General features: G+C 42.3%; 4 protein-coding genes across 9 annotated transcripts; all 4 read right to left on the bottom strand.

Annotated features, from left to right (window-relative positions):
* Positions 1-233: 233 nt before the first annotated feature.
* Positions 234-1,869, bottom strand: npffl (neuropeptide FF-amide peptide precursor like). Its single transcript, XM_088390185.1, has 4 exons — positions 1,723-1,869; positions 1,484-1,646; positions 863-978; positions 234-636 (listed from the first exon to the last, which is right to left on the bottom strand). The coding sequence occupies exons 2-4, from the start codon at positions 1,634-1,636 to the stop codon at positions 516-518; spliced, it is 390 nt and encodes a 129-aa protein (XP_088246311.1). The 5' UTR covers positions 1,637-1,646; positions 1,723-1,869; the 3' UTR covers positions 234-515.
* Positions 1,870-2,013: 144 nt separating this feature from the next.
* On the bottom strand, positions 2,014-5,464 carry hyal1 (hyaluronidase 1). 2 transcript variants are annotated; one of them, XM_088390183.1, is made up of 5 exons: positions 5,309-5,464; positions 3,877-4,766; positions 3,685-3,774; positions 3,545-3,567; positions 2,014-3,481 (listed from the first exon to the last, which is right to left on the bottom strand). In XM_088390183.1, exons 2-5 carry the CDS (start codon positions 4,762-4,764, stop codon positions 3,241-3,243), a joined length of 1,242 nt encoding a protein of 413 aa, XP_088246309.1. In that variant the 5' UTR covers positions 4,765-4,766; positions 5,309-5,464; the 3' UTR covers positions 2,014-3,240. The 2 variants fall into 2 exon arrangements, with proteins under 2 accessions (XP_088246309.1, XP_088246308.1); XM_088390182.1 differs by having other exon boundaries at positions 2,014-3,567.
* Positions 5,465-5,956: 492 nt separating this feature from the next.
* hyal2a (hyaluronidase 2a) lies at positions 5,957-12,435 on the bottom strand. Of its 4 annotated transcripts, none has more exons than XM_088389280.1 (5): positions 12,315-12,435; positions 10,309-10,517; positions 8,564-9,495; positions 7,915-8,004; positions 5,957-7,320 (listed from the first exon to the last, which is right to left on the bottom strand). In XM_088389280.1, the coding sequence occupies exons 2-5, from the start codon at positions 10,331-10,333 to the stop codon at positions 6,916-6,918; spliced, it is 1,452 nt and encodes a 483-aa protein (XP_088245406.1). In that variant the 5' UTR covers positions 10,334-10,517; positions 12,315-12,435; the 3' UTR covers positions 5,957-6,915. The 4 variants fall into 4 exon arrangements, with proteins under 4 accessions (XP_088245406.1, XP_088245407.1, XP_088245404.1 ...); XM_088389281.1 differs by lacking the exon at positions 12,315-12,435 and adding an exon at positions 10,709-10,832 and having other exon boundaries at positions 8,564-9,536; XM_088389278.1 differs by lacking the exon at positions 12,315-12,435 and adding an exon at positions 10,709-10,830.
* Positions 12,436-13,783: 1,348 nt separating this feature from the next.
* LOC148390980 (tumor suppressor candidate 2-like) lies at positions 13,784-16,729 on the bottom strand. Of its 2 annotated transcripts, none has more exons than XM_088389287.1 (4): positions 16,638-16,729; positions 15,377-15,616; positions 15,144-15,264; positions 13,784-14,996 (listed from the first exon to the last, which is right to left on the bottom strand). In XM_088389287.1, exons 2-4 carry the CDS (start codon positions 15,529-15,531, stop codon positions 14,931-14,933), a joined length of 342 nt encoding a protein of 113 aa, XP_088245413.1. In that variant the 5' UTR covers positions 15,532-15,616; positions 16,638-16,729; the 3' UTR covers positions 13,784-14,930. The 2 variants fall into 2 exon arrangements, with proteins under 2 accessions (XP_088245413.1, XP_088245414.1); XM_088389288.1 differs by lacking the exon at positions 16,638-16,729 and adding an exon at positions 16,593-16,623.
* Between the last annotated feature and the right edge of the window lie 54 nt (positions 16,730-16,783).

Genomic DNA, 16,783 nt, shown 5'->3' on the forward strand with positions numbered 1-16,783 from the left:
GTAAATGCCCCTGCACAACACACATAAACTACAGATTACAGAGGATGTAATCTTTAGAGTACTCTTTAAGTACATACTGTCTTTTATTTTTGTTCATTGGTTGTATTTTTTTGGATGTTAGCAATCATTTCTGAATTAATGTAGCACATAAATCACAGTATTTTGATTTTCTACTCACTATCTCAACTATTGTTATGGTGTTGTGTCAATGAAATGAGCACATGTGTAAAATCTTTAGGTTTAAAGCCTTTATTATAATGTGAACGTTTTGTTAAATGTTGAACGTTTTATTGTTGTGGCCTATCATCCTGGGACATTGAGTCCGGTCACTAATGGTGATGGTAAAGGGAAAATTAAAAAAGAAAAAAAAAAAAGAAGCTTACGTTGCTTTTTTTGTGGATACTTGAGTGGTTTCAAGGACAAAGCAAGTGACTTTGCATTTTAGTTTCATTTGATGGACATGGGTCGCCCTTGTCAGCTTGCCGCCATACGTGCGTCCTCTTTGCATGAGGACATTATTTCTTGCCAAATCTCTGGGGTACCGCCATGCTCCAGATCTGGCCAGGAGCCTCCTCCCAATCAGGCAAGTTGATGTGATCCTCCAACACCAGCGGCCCTCGGGACGAGCGGCCAAACCTGCCGGGGTGGAGGTGGGAGGAGGATTTGGAGACACATGGAAATTGAAGGCGGGGTGATTGACGTTAAGAAGATATCCAAGAGAAGATGCTTTTACCTCATTATGAATGGTGACAAGTATAAAAAAAAAAATGCTTTTGATGAGCCGCCCCTATGTCGGGTTATTTCTTGCAATTTTTTTTTTTTTGATAAACAAGAACATATGGCCTCCAGAATTTGTACCAACCTCTGTGGTTCATGGAGCACAGAGTTCCGGGCTTCTCTGTGAGATCCCAGCAGCAGGGCTCTGAGCAGCGCCGTCAGCAGATGATCTTCCACGCTGCTATCTGCTTTGACACTCTCCTGGTGGATGGGGAAAAGAAAAAACAAGTGATGGGAAACATGTTATTAGGAACAGCAGATGTCAATAACACCCACTTTTGGAAGAGAGGCCACATGGCTATCCTTGCGTAATCTGCTCTCCTAATGTATGCGTTAGATATTGCAAAGCCTTGCATAATCTTACTCGGTGTTGCATGTGGACTCATTTAACTGCAGAAAGCAGAAGTTCATTTTTAATTGTTATCTGACAAGAATGCAGATTTTGTAACTTTTTACACAAAATGTTGAATTATTCATCAACATATTTTACATTGGTCCAATTGTTTCTGTATTTTAACAATTATCATATAAAGTTTTTATTACTGTTTTTTTTTATTCTAGTGTATTTTAAACATGTTTTGTTATTTAATTTTTAACTATTTTCTAAATGATTGAATGAATACAGAATTATGTTTGAAAGCTTTACGGATGAGCTAGAGATGGAGGTGATATGTATGCAGAAGATGTTTGTGATTAGCTATCTCACCATCTCCAGCAAGTGGTTGTCCATGTTGTCCTGAGATGTGCCCCGCTTCAAATCTTCACCATCCTCCGGCGTACCTGCAATGCGAAGCCCATGACTGACATCGCCCAGCGCCATCAGCACCACCAGAATGGTCACCGCTGCACTCGTGTCCATGTTGGCCAACCTAGGGAGGAAGAAGAGGTCTTTCAAGAAGCTCTGAAGAACTTACAGGCAGTAAGTGCAGGATGAGAAGCACCAACCTGGCCCGCTGTCTTTTATACACCGTGTAGCGAGACGCCGCCGAACCTCGGGAGAGCTGGAGAAAGATGCCCCGGTGCTAATGGGAGCGAGGGATGGGATGGAGGCCGGACGCCAGGCCATTTAGGCTCAGCATCCGAGTATTTAGTGACGACAAGAGAGGTCATTATGTGGCCCAGAGGACCGCGCGCAGCACACCAGTCAACACTTATTAAACAGATAAATCCCCACAAATGGGCCGTGATCCACTAGCCCCTTGACGACAGAGGACAAGACAAGAAACGCCGAAGGAGGCGTTCACCAGTCTTTTAATCGCCACATAAGCAGAGAAGCCATCATGATCAACAAGAGAGCTTAAAAATTGCAAAATATTATTCCTTGAACTTTCGAGGGATATTAACATAATGCTGATAGCACATGCTTTATATACTGTAAACATTTAATGACATAAACAATAGAGAAGGAAATTGTCATTAATGAGCATTGCCATATATGTAATGACTAATCCCCACAGTGCACGTTTGACGTGCACGCGTCTAATGGCCGACAATCGGCTTAAATTATATAGACACGTTGTCGATGTTTAACTGCCGAGGCAACCAGTGTGTCATCACCAGTTTCTATTCCAAATCGAAATCATAAACTTTTGCGTAAGATGGCATTTTAATTTCCCCTCACACTATTCCAAGACGTTTGCTCTTCTTCTCAGAATAATATTTTTTTTTTACAGTTACAACAAGGGCAACCAAATGAATAAATAAATAAATAAGCAGAAATACAGGAGGCAGCAACTGGAGGGGGGGGGGGGTCTTCATTATTCCATTAATACCAGCTAGTCTAGCAGTACCCATAAACATAAGCATACTGTTTTTTTTTATGTTGCTGACTCATGCCCAGCGTGATATTCCAGAAAGGTCTCAGACAGCAACCAACTAAACCACTGCGCCAAGCACATGATAGACATTTCCATGTGGTCATTGTCAGCATGAAAAATACAAGCAACTTGATACAGGATCAACATTGAGGCACCGGCTCACAAAAAACTGGTGAGGATGCTTTGAGCAAGGATACCTATTCAATACTTACTCTCAGAAATATTTTGTTTTCATGCTGTGTCATAGCACCCCATTGTAAATGTAAAACATCTTTTAGATAGATACACCAGGGACCCCCTACATCAAAAATGCACTGATGCAGTTCCTTACACTGGTTTACATCACCACCTGTTGGTCAACAATGACATTACACAAAGCAATAAGAAAAACATTTCTGTGTCTATCAAACGTATGAAGTGAAGCCTCCACAAACGAAAATAATCAGAAAAGGGTATTTCCACTTTTTAAAATTACAATGTGTTTTTAATTTACTTCAAAGTATTACTCACCACTTAAAGGAAGTGAAATTACATTGAATGGTTCCAGAAATTGAAAAACAATGTTATCAGTGGTACCTGATGGAAAACATTAAAAAAAAAAAAAAAAAGGACAACTTGTTCCATGAATCACTTACTGGATCAGTGTTTATCCTCGCCGGGGCGTGTCGCATCTGTCGCCCACCCACCCGGGGTAGCACTTGCATTCAAAGCGGGACATCATGAGCATCACATCCTGCGTGCTGAGCCGTCCCAAGACTGAGTAATGACGCCCGCCCTGCGCCCTCTCCTCTGACTTCACCTTCCAGCGGGCAGGGTGGAGGTGGAGGTAGACCTGCGACTCGGGGTCCCTCCTGGCGCACCTGCCTCTGGACGAGCACACGGCCTGGCTGCAGAAGATGGCCGCTGACGTGACATTGACCAAATAAGGACCCAAGGTCTCATCTATGTACCATTTGATGGCGTTGCAAGAGGCCTGAGGGGAGAGAATCGTGGACTTGTCAAAATTGTAATATTAATCAAATGAAGGTCATCTAACATTACAGGCAATTTTTTAAAGAATTGGATTCACCAGACGCCCTCTGTAAAGTACCTTCGATTTGGAGAAAGTATGATCACCCCAGAGGACTACTCCTGCAGATCCCAAGGCGGCACTCTCTCCGACAGTGTAGACCAAATGCTCCTGCATGAGGGAAGCAAAAGATATGCATTTTTTTGAAGTCCTATGTTGAAAAAAAAACTTCATATAAATGACTATAGCATTTGTATACGCCATTTTACTTACCTGGGAGAGAAACTGTAGCGAGTAGGTGTAGACGATGGTGGCATAGGGGACAACGGGCCGAGACGGTGGCGCCACTCTGAAGGCTTCAAGAATGCGATGGCGAGCATAAAGTGACACCTCCCTGCCGAGGTTTCGCAGCTCCTGGCTGAGGTAGATGTCTGGATAGAGAGCCGACGAGACTTTCCAGAGCCATGTCAGCTCATTGTTTCTTTTGGACTCCACTGCGAGACACTCGCCCGTATAGTTGCCAGTTTTGTAGTAGTTGTAGCAATTGGGGAACCCGTAGAAGCCCCACAGTCCACCGGGCCGTTCTTTCTGACCCACTTTCAGCGTCTCCTCCATGAACTTCCTGCCGGCCGCCTCAAACTCAACACGGGCTAAAGCGTCAACCTGAGCAGGCTTCCAGTCTGGATGCCTGCTTCGGACCAGTGCACGTGATCCTTCCCAGTACACATGTTTGGTGTCCCAGTTCCTCTCCCAAACGGGCCTCCAGCTCTCCCAGTCCACCACAGCCAGGCCGTGGAAGTCCGCGTCAGGGATGTACTTGCGGATATCATCTGTCGCCGCTCTCAGGTGCTTCTCAAGGCTGGCATTTTGCGGCACGCCGCCATTTACCGCCTCGCCTTGGCTGTAATACGGGTACACACCCAGCTTGTTTGTGTAGAAGATGGTTATATCGTCACCCATGAAGGTCTGGTTTTGGTTCTGGCCGATGCTGAACGTACCCAGGTCGAGATCCACGCCATATTGGGAGAGGCAGGCGGCCGAGGGTGCGTTCCACACACTCGCAAAGGGCAGCTGGGAGAAGGGGACTGGTGACAAGGTCATGCCCTGAAGGTGACCAAGTAAGCTAAACAACAGCAACGGGATAGGATGAAAGCAGCTCATGCCTATGAGGAAGAAATAAAACAACAGAATATTAGTGATATAAATAATTTCTAATGCCACCACATAACTGAAATACCCTGTGTGACAGATATTGTCATATTTTTATCACAATAACAAGCCGTATGGCATTATCAACTGTATTGGTGCAAAAAAAAACATCAACATGGCACCCTCGATTAATTACTGTTGTTAATTTAATTGTTTTCATATATGTAGTAAGTCATATCCCAACCACAGCTATGTCAAAGTTTATTACATCATCACGTTATGTGGCAGAGTTCTTTTGCTTCAATAGTCTTCCACAAGAGTGGACGTTGCACCATAAGGCATGTTGTAAACTTGTAAACTTCTAGCGCTAAACTCAATGTTAAGAGATGCAGACTCGAATTTAGACCTTTATAGATCCATTCTTAGAGTTTAGGTTTTGGTTTGAGTTCTCAATTCTGAAGAAGTGTGCAAGCAGCTCTACTTAAAACCCACGTCAAAAAGTAACAGTGTCTGTCATGCGAACAATTACTCATTTTCTTAAAAATGTCACACTTACCTTCCTTCGTTAGTAAGTATTTGAGTTTGTACACTAATTGTGGTGAGTCAGTACATACTAAAAACAAGACAAGTCTTGTGACTAGAATACTGGAATGCACAAGAAAAAATAAGAGGAACAAAACACGAGCGCCTAGGATTTGTCACAACCAATCAGAATCGTCCTTGGGGTTCCGCCTACTATGCTGCCCCAGCCAATAAAAATCGCCTATCGTATCCCCAACAGCCAATCTGGGGATTGTATTGTATAATAATATTTGACAATGCAGGAAATAAGAATTATAATTATTACAATTATTATAATTACTATTATCAATATTATTATTATTATTTTTATGAGAATGGAGGCAGTTAAGTGAACAATTTCATAAGATTTATATTTAAAATAAGGGAATTCAGAATGATTTAGAATAATTTACTGCTAATTTGCTTACAAAAGTTTATTAAACCCTAAATGATTGTCTAGAAAATTCCATAAAATTCCCCCCAAAAATAAAATGTATAAAATAAAATTGTGAGATTATTTTGAAGATATAAAAACATGAAAATAAGTTAGCAACAATGTCAGCAAATAAATGTAATATGATAATAGATCAAATTTATGATACTAATTTAATTAGTCGAAATACAAAATATGTCAAACAGAAAATAAAGTGATTGTATTTATTGTTCAGAAAAGCATTTGCTCTTTACATAACGTATTTGAATTGATTCTTTTTTTACAATAAATGTTATTTCACACTGTAGTAGTAAATTAATTTAGTAGTCTTTGTGGCATTTAAGGCACAGAAATGTCATGTGAAAACAGATAAAGTACATTCAAATAAATACTGCAATGGCCTCCATCAAAATCACAATAGCCTCAAGTCAGCTCAGGCACTCACTGCTCCACCTTTCCCTCAGCAAACATCTCATCTCATCCACTGTGGGAAACGTGGAATCTGACACCTTTGGGAGACATGGCGAGGGCCAGGAAACTGGGAGCAAAACGTAAACACTGTCATTCCACCAAAGCCCTCGCTAGGTGAAAAAGTTACAAAAATAACGTTCTTTCCCCTTTCTCATGCAACAGTGTTTTGCAACAACAACAAAAATCACTTTTTGTCATCTGTTTTACAGCATTTGAAAGGCACCAGACAGGTATGTGTGTGTGTCTACAGCAGTAGTTCTCAAACTGGGGTCCACAAGTCATTGCTTGGGGTTCCACAAAATAATTTGCAATAAATTATGTCTTATCATTTGAAAAGTACACAACTACATATTACAAGGGACTCCTCTTTAAGCCACTCAATACTTTGATGATTGTAAGGCATCATCAAATAAATTTGACATCCCTGCATTAATAGGCAAGTGAGAGTGATCAATTCTGTGCACAGGCACATCCTCCATTATAAGAGGGTGTGCACACTTCTGCAAGCGCTATATCAGTTGCTTATTTTAAAATTTTTTGAAATGATCTGATTTTGAAATGAAAATATTTGGACTTTTTCCACTATATACACTTCCCAATCTTCCCTTGGAAATTCACAGTAAAATTTCCAGATGTTTTCCCACCTTAACAACCCAGGTAAGCGGTCCATGGACCCAAAAGTTTTGAGAACCCCTGGTCTACAGTATGTGTTGCACCCCAAAATAGAAGAGGAGTAAGACAACCCACTCCAGTGCCGACACCGAAGTTCGACACGCCGCCCCTTTCTGGTACAGAGGGTCCATCTTCTCGCATCGCTCCCCCTCGAAGCCATCGTAACACTGGCACTGGAACCCGCCGGCAAAACCCGCCGAGTCCCCTTGGACCGGTTGGCCGACCACCTCCAGCTTGCCGCCTGGTGCGACCCGCAAACTGTGTGTGGCGGGGTTCAGGTGCAAGTAAACGTCGGCGTCCGGGTCCCGGCGTAGGCAGCGGCCGTGGGAAGCGCACAGAGCCTGGCTGCATACCTCGGCTGCCGTGGAGACGTTGAGGAGGTATTTGCCCAGTGGACCCCGGAGATAACCATCCAGCTCCGAGCAGGTCGTCTGGAAAAGAGCAAAGGCACGAAAAACAAGAGTTACGGCTTGCGGACAGGGGGCCCAATTTACTGACTGGGAAATAAATGTTGGCGTTGCAGAAAAATAAAATAAAGAAAAATAAAATTTCAAACAAGATCTTATTCAGTGTTGCTTTTCTAGTGTCAGCTTCTTGGTAGTAATCCGCCTCTCTTGCCAAATTCAACTTGGCCCACCATTCTAGGCAGTACCTGAATTCTCTCACCAAAAGTCAGCTCGTAAATCATATACAGGGTGTATTGAGCTGAGCTTGTTTCATGCATTTCAACACACAAACAGCTCAAAGCACAATTAGTGTAGCTTTGTCATTCGTTTTATTCAATTCCTCCAACGTTTTAAGTGTCCTGCTGAGATTGAATGAACATGGGTTTCACTCCTAAACAAACAAGGAAAGCCAGGGCCATCAAAGACGTTCCGTGTTACCATGTGACTCTGGTTTTTGATGTGGCACCCCAAGGAAGAAAAAGAAAGACATCTGACAAGAGCAGCTGTTTGAAAAGGATTACATCCCATGCAAATGTTACATTTATACAGCATACGTGCGTCATGATTAGCGTGGTTTACTTTGTTGCTGGCGTAGGCTACGTCTCCCCACAGGATGATTCCAGCTGCGCCCAAAGCCACGCTCTCCCCGATGGTGGACACCAAGTCCATCTGGAACACAAGACCATGCACTGAGTAAATGGGTCAAACTCAAAACAGATAGTGAGCAATTCTATAAACAGAAGTTTCAACTCCAAGTTGTTGTCCACTGGCAGAGAATTACACTTAGTGTATTTAAAACACTTAATGCTAGCTTAATGCTAATACAATACAAAATGAATTGGCCATCAACAGGGTGTTAGCGAGCTTTTCAAACACCTATCCGAACACAAATGCGCTGTATCAGCACAGGAAAGGACTGCGCTTGCTGATAAGCTATAATTCAGTGAAGTTCCTGCGGATCAAAGTGCTGTGAAATGCAATTTCAATTGGTAGCAGAAAAAAAAACAAGTAAGAGAAAAGCCAGGTTTTGTTTGTCCAAAAGGTCACAGAGAAAAGGTCACGCTGAGCCAAGTTGTTGCGATTTGATAGATTACCGGTATCCAGGCTGAGTGATTTAGTGACCAATCCAGGACATATGCTCTTGCTCTAAGTCTACCAGGCTAGGCTCTAGTTCAGTCATCACTCTAGAGAAAATGGCCGGAAGGGTGATCCAAGAAAGGTCTCTCACCTCTGTTAACTGCTCCAGAGAGTTCATGTATGTGGGTCGTGTGTACACAAAGACGGGACGCGCCAGGCCATCACCCGCCGACGCCAAACGCATGCCCTCCTTCACGCGGTTCCTCACAAATTGGCGCCCGGAAGCAGAAGAGCGCAGCACCGTGCCCATGTAGACAGACGGGAAGAGCGCCGTGCTCTCAGTCCACAGCCAATTGAGCAGCTCGTTGCGTGCCACCTCCACATCGGGGCAGCGACCCGTGTAGCTCTCCAAGGACAGCCTGTAGTCGTGGTTGTAGCAGTCCGGGAACAGGTAGAAACCCCAAAGCTGGTTGGGTCTTAAGTGCTTGGCCATCTTCAGAGTCTCAAGCATAAACCTCTTGGCGGACATTTCGAACTCCTGCATGGCCGCTCTGGACACCTTCTCAGGTGGCCAGGTGGGGTTCTTCTGGCGCACCAGCTCACGGGAATGCCGGCGGTAAATGTCCTTAGCCTTCCAGTTGCGTATCCACAGAGGGCGCCATTCTTCCCAGTCAATAACCGCCAGGCCTTTGGCGTTGGGCTCGCGTATGTACTTCTTCACCCCCTCTGGCATTCTGTCCAGGTGCTGCTCCAGACTGGCGACCTGCGGCAGACCCCCATTGATGGGCGTTCCGTCCGGCTCAAAGTGGGGGTACAGGCCCAGGCGGTCATTGTAAAAGATGGTGAGGTTCTGCTTCACAAAACCTTCATTGGGAGAGGCCACGATCTGGAACTGGTCCAACTGGAAGGAGACGCGGTGCCGTGGAAAGCAGTCCTCTGTCGGGGCGTTCCATGCCAGCAGCAGGGGCTTCTGGGAGTACAGTGGCCATACTGTGGCTTTCAGTCCCAAGGCTCCAGTTTCATCCCACAGTAGGAAGATCATCAGCAGCAGAGCTTTGCAATCAGCCACCGTCCAGTGCATGTCTCCAGATGGGAACAGACAGAATTGACTGTCACTCTCTGCTCTGTTATTAGCAAGACAGCTCAATGAGGTTATTCTTAGCTTTCCTTTTCCATCTACATCACAAAGATTTTCATGAAATGTTTTCAATAACCACCAAACACAGTTAAGCTGCATAAGATGAAGCCCAGTTTCATCAAATTGCTGTTAGAGAGGTTTATTGTTGAGCTTTTGGACTTTTCCTAACAGCAAAGTTTTTCTAGCAGTGAAGTCATAACACTGATTAAAGACAAATTCTAATCAGATGAGGCTTAATGTGTCACTAAACTAAAACTACTTGACTCTTATTTCTAGTGTTTTTACTTATCTGTTTGTGCTTGTTTTGTTTTTAAGTTTTACCTATAAAAGGCAATGCAGATTTTACCATGTGTTGTTTCACCCCCCCCCAAAAAATCCACCTTTTACAGAACCTAACTCAATTTGGAAATATTCCCAAACATATTACTATAATACATACAGTGGATACGAATGAATGGAATTTGTATTTATTTCAAGGGGGACGATGAGTTTTCTGTAAAATGGTACATTTTTAACAATTGTTAAGGATTAATTTCTTAATAGTTATCACAGGAATATGACATAACATTATAAAGCTGGTGTCATCGTCGCACTTTACATGCTTTACATATAAAGGCATCTTATAGAAACTTCTTGACCTAGAAAAGCCGTTCACTGACGTTTTTTTCTCTTCTACTTGTATTGTCAGTTCATAAACAAAAATGTTATATTACATAAATTCAAAATCAAGTCATCATCAGTTGAGGGAATTTACTTACCTTTCCCGACAGTGTGGACAAGCATTCCCCAACGACAAGCCACACCACCGTTTTAGGGTTTAAGTTCCCTCAAAGTATGAAAGAAGAAAAAGTGAGCATCGCTGTTGTTTCCTTTGTGTTAAGAAGCTGCAGAAGTGTTGCGCCGTCCAGCACTCGAGACGGTTCAGATGGCCTCCCTGCGGGCTGAGGACACGAGCAGCAGCTGCCCCCTGCGAAGATACAACCACCACTGGAACATTCCATTCGGGTGCAACAAAAGGGGGCCGTACCGTAGCTTTCCGAAATCCGCGCATCCTGTCAAACCACCTCTTGTGTCCAAAAAAAAAAAAAAAACAACAACCGAGAATTCAAATTTGTGCGGTATTAGAGTGATTCTGCTTCGGAATTCGGCTGTATTCACCTAAAACAAGTCTCCAAACACTCTGTGGAGTAGGGGTGGAATGGTATGCTCCGAAAAGTTTGTCTCAGGCTATGTGAAGCAGATAGAGTAGAAATTCATGCAAGGTCACAGCCACTCTGTCTCTTTCCTAAAAATAAAAAGCAAGGACGCAAATGAGCACTTGCCCCGAGGTGGCTTTTAACTATAATCAGATAAATGCATGCCAATTTGGTTGAAACTTTACTCAAAATTCATTCATGCTTTTCTACCCATTAGTTTAGGGATAGGAACACGCATTAAATATGATTTCCAGTGATTATACAGTAATTTGGTTTAAAATAAATACCACACAAATGGTTGCAATTTGTTCCGATTTCACAGGAGATTTTCTTAAGGGAAACTGAATTGATTGTTTACAGCAGGAGTTTTGTGCTCAAGGGCCTTTTTTGAGTTAATGATAAATGGACTGGTGGGCCAGGTCATTTGTAGATGAGGTCGAATAATTTTTTTAAAAAGCATAAGATATAATTGCTGCAAGGTGGAATCCACGCATCTCAAAAGGGAAAAAAACCCAAAACATTTTGCATTAATTACCAAGCACCCCATTGTTAAATTTGGTATCATACCTTATGTTGCTATCATATAAAAGAAAATGTCAAGAGTCAATTTAACTGAAAAAAATACCCAAAAAATGAGAGCAATACTGCCATCTACCAGAGTGGCTGTGCAATAACATTTGATTATGTCATTGATCCCAAGTTAAGATGTTCAATAGGCTTGAACGTGGAACGCAACTTCAACAAAACTTCGGCGTCTTACTACGAACAGCGTACATGCGAGATGTGAACAGTCATACTCTTGATTGCTACTGCGCCGCACGCTCGGTCAAGCGCCTCCAAGCCGACTACAATTAGTGGCGGAAGGAGCATTCAGAGGGCCTCACTTAAATCTAAGACGTTGAGGTAAGAGAGTTTGGACCAGCGACCAACAAGAAGCACACAAAGGAAAAGTGGAATTAAAAACACCGGTTTCCGTGCAAAAACACGATGAAGGTACGGTCGATAAATGAGAAAATAGGATTCTGAATGGCTCCTTTTTTTAGATTTCCTTTCAGTGGTTTATTGCTCTATAATTAGTTGGGGTTTATTTCACATTTAACTGACTTTTTTTTCTTCCAAGCTTGCAACTTAAGTGGTGGCTGTTCTGCCACCTCTCCATTGAGACAGCGGGCATGTGTTTTGCACATGCCCGCCATGCCTAGAGGCAGGCGACGACAGCCGCTGGCAGGACACCAGCAAATGCTGAAGATAAGAGAGGCTGTGTTTACTGTACTGGAATTGTGTCGAAAAGGTGGGGAGGAAACTTGTCCACTCAAGCACACCTAATGTTAACTTTTCCAGTGCGACATGGCAAAATTTGGTCAGTTAATGTTGCTTTGAGGAGAAGAAAAACAATGTCTCATTAATCAGAGTTGAAATGTCATATCATTGATTGATTCGTGACATCTTTGTATCTCAAAAATGATCACTTTTCAGGCAAAGTTGCCCGAAAGGACTTTTCCAGAGCGTACATGAGGTGGAAGTGAGATGTTTTCCGCCGTTTGTTTCCCAAGCCAATGCTGACTCACCAAAGTGTCATCGAGGTCCCTCCCACTGAGCGCTTTAGGAAAAGAATCTGTATGAATTGAAGAAGGCTGGGAAAGGGAACAAAGCCATGCTTGCTTGTTTCCCCTCAGGGGGGCTCCGCCTCCTCTTTTGACCTTGGCTTCCTGAACGTGACATCAGCAAAAGGCAGGAAGTCCAAACAATGGCAGGGAAACGGTGAGCACACCCTGCCACCTTCACTTTGGGGGCCACGCTGCTCTTTGATTGCGATGGAATGTATTTGGGCGAGGGGTCCATTAACTGAAGGAAATCGGCCGGGCCCACCCCAACCTGTCCCCCCATGTATATATTTCTTAAGTCTGAGGTCTGGGAACGGGTTTGATTATCTTGTCATATGGGTGGGTTGAGAATGTTTTAATTTTTTTTAGAGTTCTGAAGAAACGACTGTGCAAATAAACTTATCGAGCTATAATAGGAAGGAATCTGATATCACGCCCTTTATAGTTCCGTTATTCTCAGCGCTTTAGATTAAAGCAAAACATTTTCAGTGATCCTCAGGATGTTCCTGTGCAGAAAGAAAGCAGGAAGAGAACAGAGCCTTGGAAGGGAAGTAGAGTGAAGCAAAAGTTCCTCAATGGAAATATTATAGTGGTCTTATCCTGCCCATGGCCAGAATTGTGGCCTGACACTCAATGTGATCATTATCTTGATGGACAAAAGGTCCCGATAAGGACAAAGGTCGCAGTTTAGATACATTTGTGACAACAGTGGTAATGTATTTTATATCCTGTATTACAGTCAAGCCACCTTTTTTCAGTTTCTCACTTAGCATGTGCCAGCCGCAGTAGCCGTTCCTCTTGTAACTCTGTCACACATGATCTCCAAGAACCCATATTAAATGCAATAAAGCCGGGTGGCCCCAAAAGAAGAGTTTATCTTTCCCGATTGCTCACTGAGCTCCCAGCATGACATCAAAAGAGACTCGGAGAGGAAGCGCATGAAAATGAGTGACCTCTGGCACCGGAACACACCCAACCACATTCCACACAATTACAGACGGCACAGCAAGCCTGGAAAAGAACAGCAGGTCATTTACTGCTCACGAAAGAGGCCTGGAAATATGTTTACATTGCCATTAAGCCTTGGTGCCCTGCCAAAGCGGTGACGGCCATGCCGCAAATTATCATGATTGTAGTCTTAGTCCGTTAGCTGGGCCCTAGAATTACATGACAAGCACAATAGCCAGAGGATTGTTATGAAGCAAAAGCAGCAACTAGCTCAGTCAGGCGTTTGTTGAAATGCTGCCATCTAGTGGTAAAACATAAATTACAAGAATGTCAACATACTCGTGGCTAAATGCTAGAAACACAGCATTTAAAAGTCGGTCAGTAAATTACAGTTTCATCAATCTGATGGATAGATAAATATATGAATAAATAAATAAATAAATAAAGAGCTGTTAGCGACACAAACTCTGTCCCAACACAAGAAGTTGAGCTCAGTAAACTATTTATTCAAGTATTTCCAACTAATGCATCAGAATTATTTACAGTGCATCATTTTCACTAGTGCAGGTCTGAGTTCACGTGACTGAACAAGGCCCACAAATGGAATTTTTATTTTGCTAAAACACCACCGCCACCCTGCCGCATATTTACACATTCATTCATTTAAAGATGAGTTCACACACATACACAAACACACACACACACACACTTGCTACATGTGTACGGCTTACTCAAGGCAGATACTAACTGCCATTTTGTATAAGCAACTATGAAGCCACACTGAAAAGAAGGAAAAAAATAGCTGCATTATTTCAAAGAGAACGTTGTAATAGGACAAGTCATCAATAGGATACGAAAAATGCCAATTCCAATACATGTTATAGCAAAATTCAGGTAACCGAGTAATCAACCAATTAATAAAAAAAAATTATATATATATATACACAATGAATAAAATAACTTTTTGGGGTCCCTTAAGATATGAATTAATGGCAGAACATTTGAAAGTTTTACTGTGTCTTTATAAGATACAGCAGAAAGAAGAAACTGCACGCAAGTCAAAGCAAAAAAATGCGTCTTGGAAAAAATATATATATTCCAAATATATATTACAAGACACAAAAAAAATTATGTTACGACTTGACAACTCTCATAATTTTCATTTTTCTATTTCTCTTTTCAGTGTGGCCTGAACACCCCTTAGTATTTTTTTGCACAAACAACACCTCAAAGAAGAAATACAGCATAGTATGATGTTTTGTTTTTAAAGGAGACATAATGCGCTTTTTTCCTGTCTTACTAACAGATCTAAAAAATGACTTTTTTTAACTCTGAAATTAGCCTGTTTTGAGAGAGCTGTCCCATTGCTCACCCCAACCTCGCTTTTGTATACAAGCCAATAAAAAGTCAATCTTCCACAATATGTCCCCTTTAAAGTCTTCTTGTATACTGTATCAGCTAGTCAGTGAACACATAACAGACATCGGTACTACCTGCGTGTGAATGACAAAACATGGATGTCACTTGGTAATGGACGTTTTCTTTCTCCGGACCACAGTTCATATTTGGACTGACAGACTTGGTCGGGTCTGACCTCTTTAAGGAAGAGTTCATGGTATGACAAAACAACCTTCACACCTCACAGAGGATGATGGGGAAGTCTACGTGAATACAGGGATGCTGCAGTTTCACAATTCCCTAAAGAAAGAAAAAAACAAAAAGAAATGACATCACAATAGACTTCATTTAATTCGGCAGCATTTCAGTTGAGTTTTAGCATTCGGGCGCAATTTCCAACACAAATAACATTTTGTAGTTTAGTGTTCAATAACACTTTGAGCTCACCTGTGGGATCAAATTCTTCTGAATTCTCTTCAACTTGGATTTTTTTCGACCGTTTTTTGTCACCACCGTCTCCTCGTAGAATTCGTGGGCAAGGTCGCCATCCTCGTCGTAGTATAGCGAGCTGCCCAACACAACAGTAACTTTAAACATGCAACCTGCAACTCAAAGTTTAATCATTGTACAACTTTGGAGGTTCCAACATCACCAAAAATAATTTAATCGTCTGTGTTTACCTCCTCCTTGTAAAAACAAAGGGTGTTGCGTTTCTGGAACATTTAAGGCGGGCCACCGACTGCTCGCTGCCATTAACGGCAGAGTCCCCTCCTGACCCGCTACTGGAAAAAGGCCAGGCGCCTTTGGCTTTGGATCCGCTTCCTCCCATTCTCATCACACGTAAGGCATCATTAGGTCTTCAGCTGAAGCGCTAATCTGGTTCTTGAACCAGCCTGGCAATTCCTTAATGAAGCCGGAAGCTGAGTAAGTAATGAGACAGTACAAATCACACTTCATTCTTGTGGCCACAATTAAACAACTCACCATATTAAGTTGAGTGAACTGATCGGTTGGGCCGAATTTGAGCATTTTAGCAACAGAACAAACACAGCCGGGATCTAATTGTCGGATGTTTTGAAAAGATTTGAGAAGTCTGATGTGTGTTTATCTTGCGTATTGTGCACATTATGATGAATGCCAGAGCATTCTAACAAAATAGTGCTGTTTGCCAAAATACTAACTAACACCAGTTCTCAAATTACTTAAGGCTAGAGTTGCAAAATCTTTTGGTTGACAAAGCAAGTATCAAATACATCCTGGATTTATTAGTTCCATGTGAAGCATCTGGTGCTCTCAAGTAATCAGAGACAGGTTTATTGAAACCAATAAGCATATGTATACCTCGCTGGCAATTACACTGCTAGTTTAGTAGAAAATTATCATTTTAAAAATAAAGACAATTTGTAGAGCTCTGGCATTGAATTCACTGAAATGCCCAGTGAGTACATGGTGGTTCCTGGATGCTTATTTAAAAAATAACAATAAAACAAAAACTCAAAACAGCTATCAAACAACTAAGTGGCTAATAACAAGCAGTTACAAATAAAAGCGTTTAATGTTAAGTCATAAGTTAGCTTTAGTGTGGGGGATGCTAACCAACTGGGCCATAACTAACCAATCTGACGTCATAATTATTAGCCTTACTTTCATGGGATAGTATCGATCACTCCACGTGTTTCGTACACAAAACATACATGTTATAATGACGACAGAAAATCTATTTGGAGATAATAGTCGGTTAGCAGGGTGGCTAACCGACAACTAGCTACTGCTAAGTGAACCATGCTAGCGCATTAGCCTCCTCTGACGCAGCTTAGCAACGAGCATTAAAATGTAAAAGACACTTATCCATCCACTTATTTAAATAAAATGCTTTACTCTCTTTAACACTATTACCGGGCAAACCGTGGCTCCGAACCGTGTTACCGTTTCACAACCTACCTTCTACACCTTTTAATCTCCATGATGTAAACGTTCGTTGCTAGGGGCGGTTGCAGTGTAGGGATCGAGATAACACACCCCTTAAAGGCTCAATCTTGTATATATACGCTTGAAATAAAACTTGAGAAGTTAAAAAAAAACCACAC

Source organism: Syngnathus floridae, chromosome 11, assembly GCF_059516105.1.
Source record: "Syngnathus floridae isolate MCC-2025c chromosome 11, RoL_Sflo_1.0, whole genome shotgun sequence".
NCBI classification, from domain to species: Eukaryota; Metazoa; Chordata; class Actinopteri; order Syngnathiformes; family Syngnathidae; genus Syngnathus; species Syngnathus floridae.

Coding starts and splice junctions, on each gene's coding strand:
- hyal2a (XM_088389280.1), bottom strand. CDS start 10,333: ATGCTTGTCCACACTGTCGGGAAAG. Junction 9,496..10,308: donor TGTCCACACTGTCGGGAAAG/GTAAGTAAATTC, acceptor TCCCATCTGGAG/ACATGCACTGGACGGTGGCT. Junction 7,321..7,914: donor TAGCCTACGCCAGCAACAAA/GTAAACCACGCT, acceptor GCTCTTTTCCAG/ACGACCTGCTCGGAGCTGGA.
- hyal1 (XM_088390182.1), bottom strand. CDS start 4,764: ATGAGCTGCTTTCATCCTATCCCGTTGCTGTTGTTTAGCTTACTTGGT. Junction 3,775..3,876: donor CGCTACAGTTTCTCTCCCAG/GTAAGTAAAATG, acceptor TCCCTCATGCAG/GAGCATTTGGTCTACACTGT. Junction 3,568..3,684: donor ATACTTTCTCCAAATCGAAG/GTACTTTACAGA, acceptor CTCTCCCCTCAG/GCCTCTTGCAACGCCATCAA.
- npffl (XM_088390185.1), bottom strand. CDS start 1,636: ATGGACACGAGTGCAGCGGTGACCATTCTGGTGGTGCTGATGGCGCTG. Junction 979..1,483: donor ACAACCACTTGCTGGAGATG/GTGAGATAGCTA, acceptor CCCATCCACCAG/GAGAGTGTCAAAGCAGATAG. Junction 637..862: donor GTGCTCCATGAACCACAGAG/GTTGGTACAAAT, acceptor CCACCCCGGCAG/GTTTGGCCGCTCGTCCCGAG.
- LOC148390980 (XM_088389287.1), bottom strand. CDS start 15,531: ATGAGAATGGGAGGAAGCGGATCCAAAGCCAAAGGCGCCTGGCCTTTT. Junction 15,265..15,376: donor TTTGTTTTTACAAGGAGGAG/GTAAACACAGAC, acceptor TGTGTTGGGCAG/CTCGCTATACTACGACGAGG. Junction 14,997..15,143: donor AGAAGAATTTGATCCCACAG/GTGAGCTCAAAG, acceptor TTCTTTCTTTAG/GGAATTGTGAAACTGCAGCA.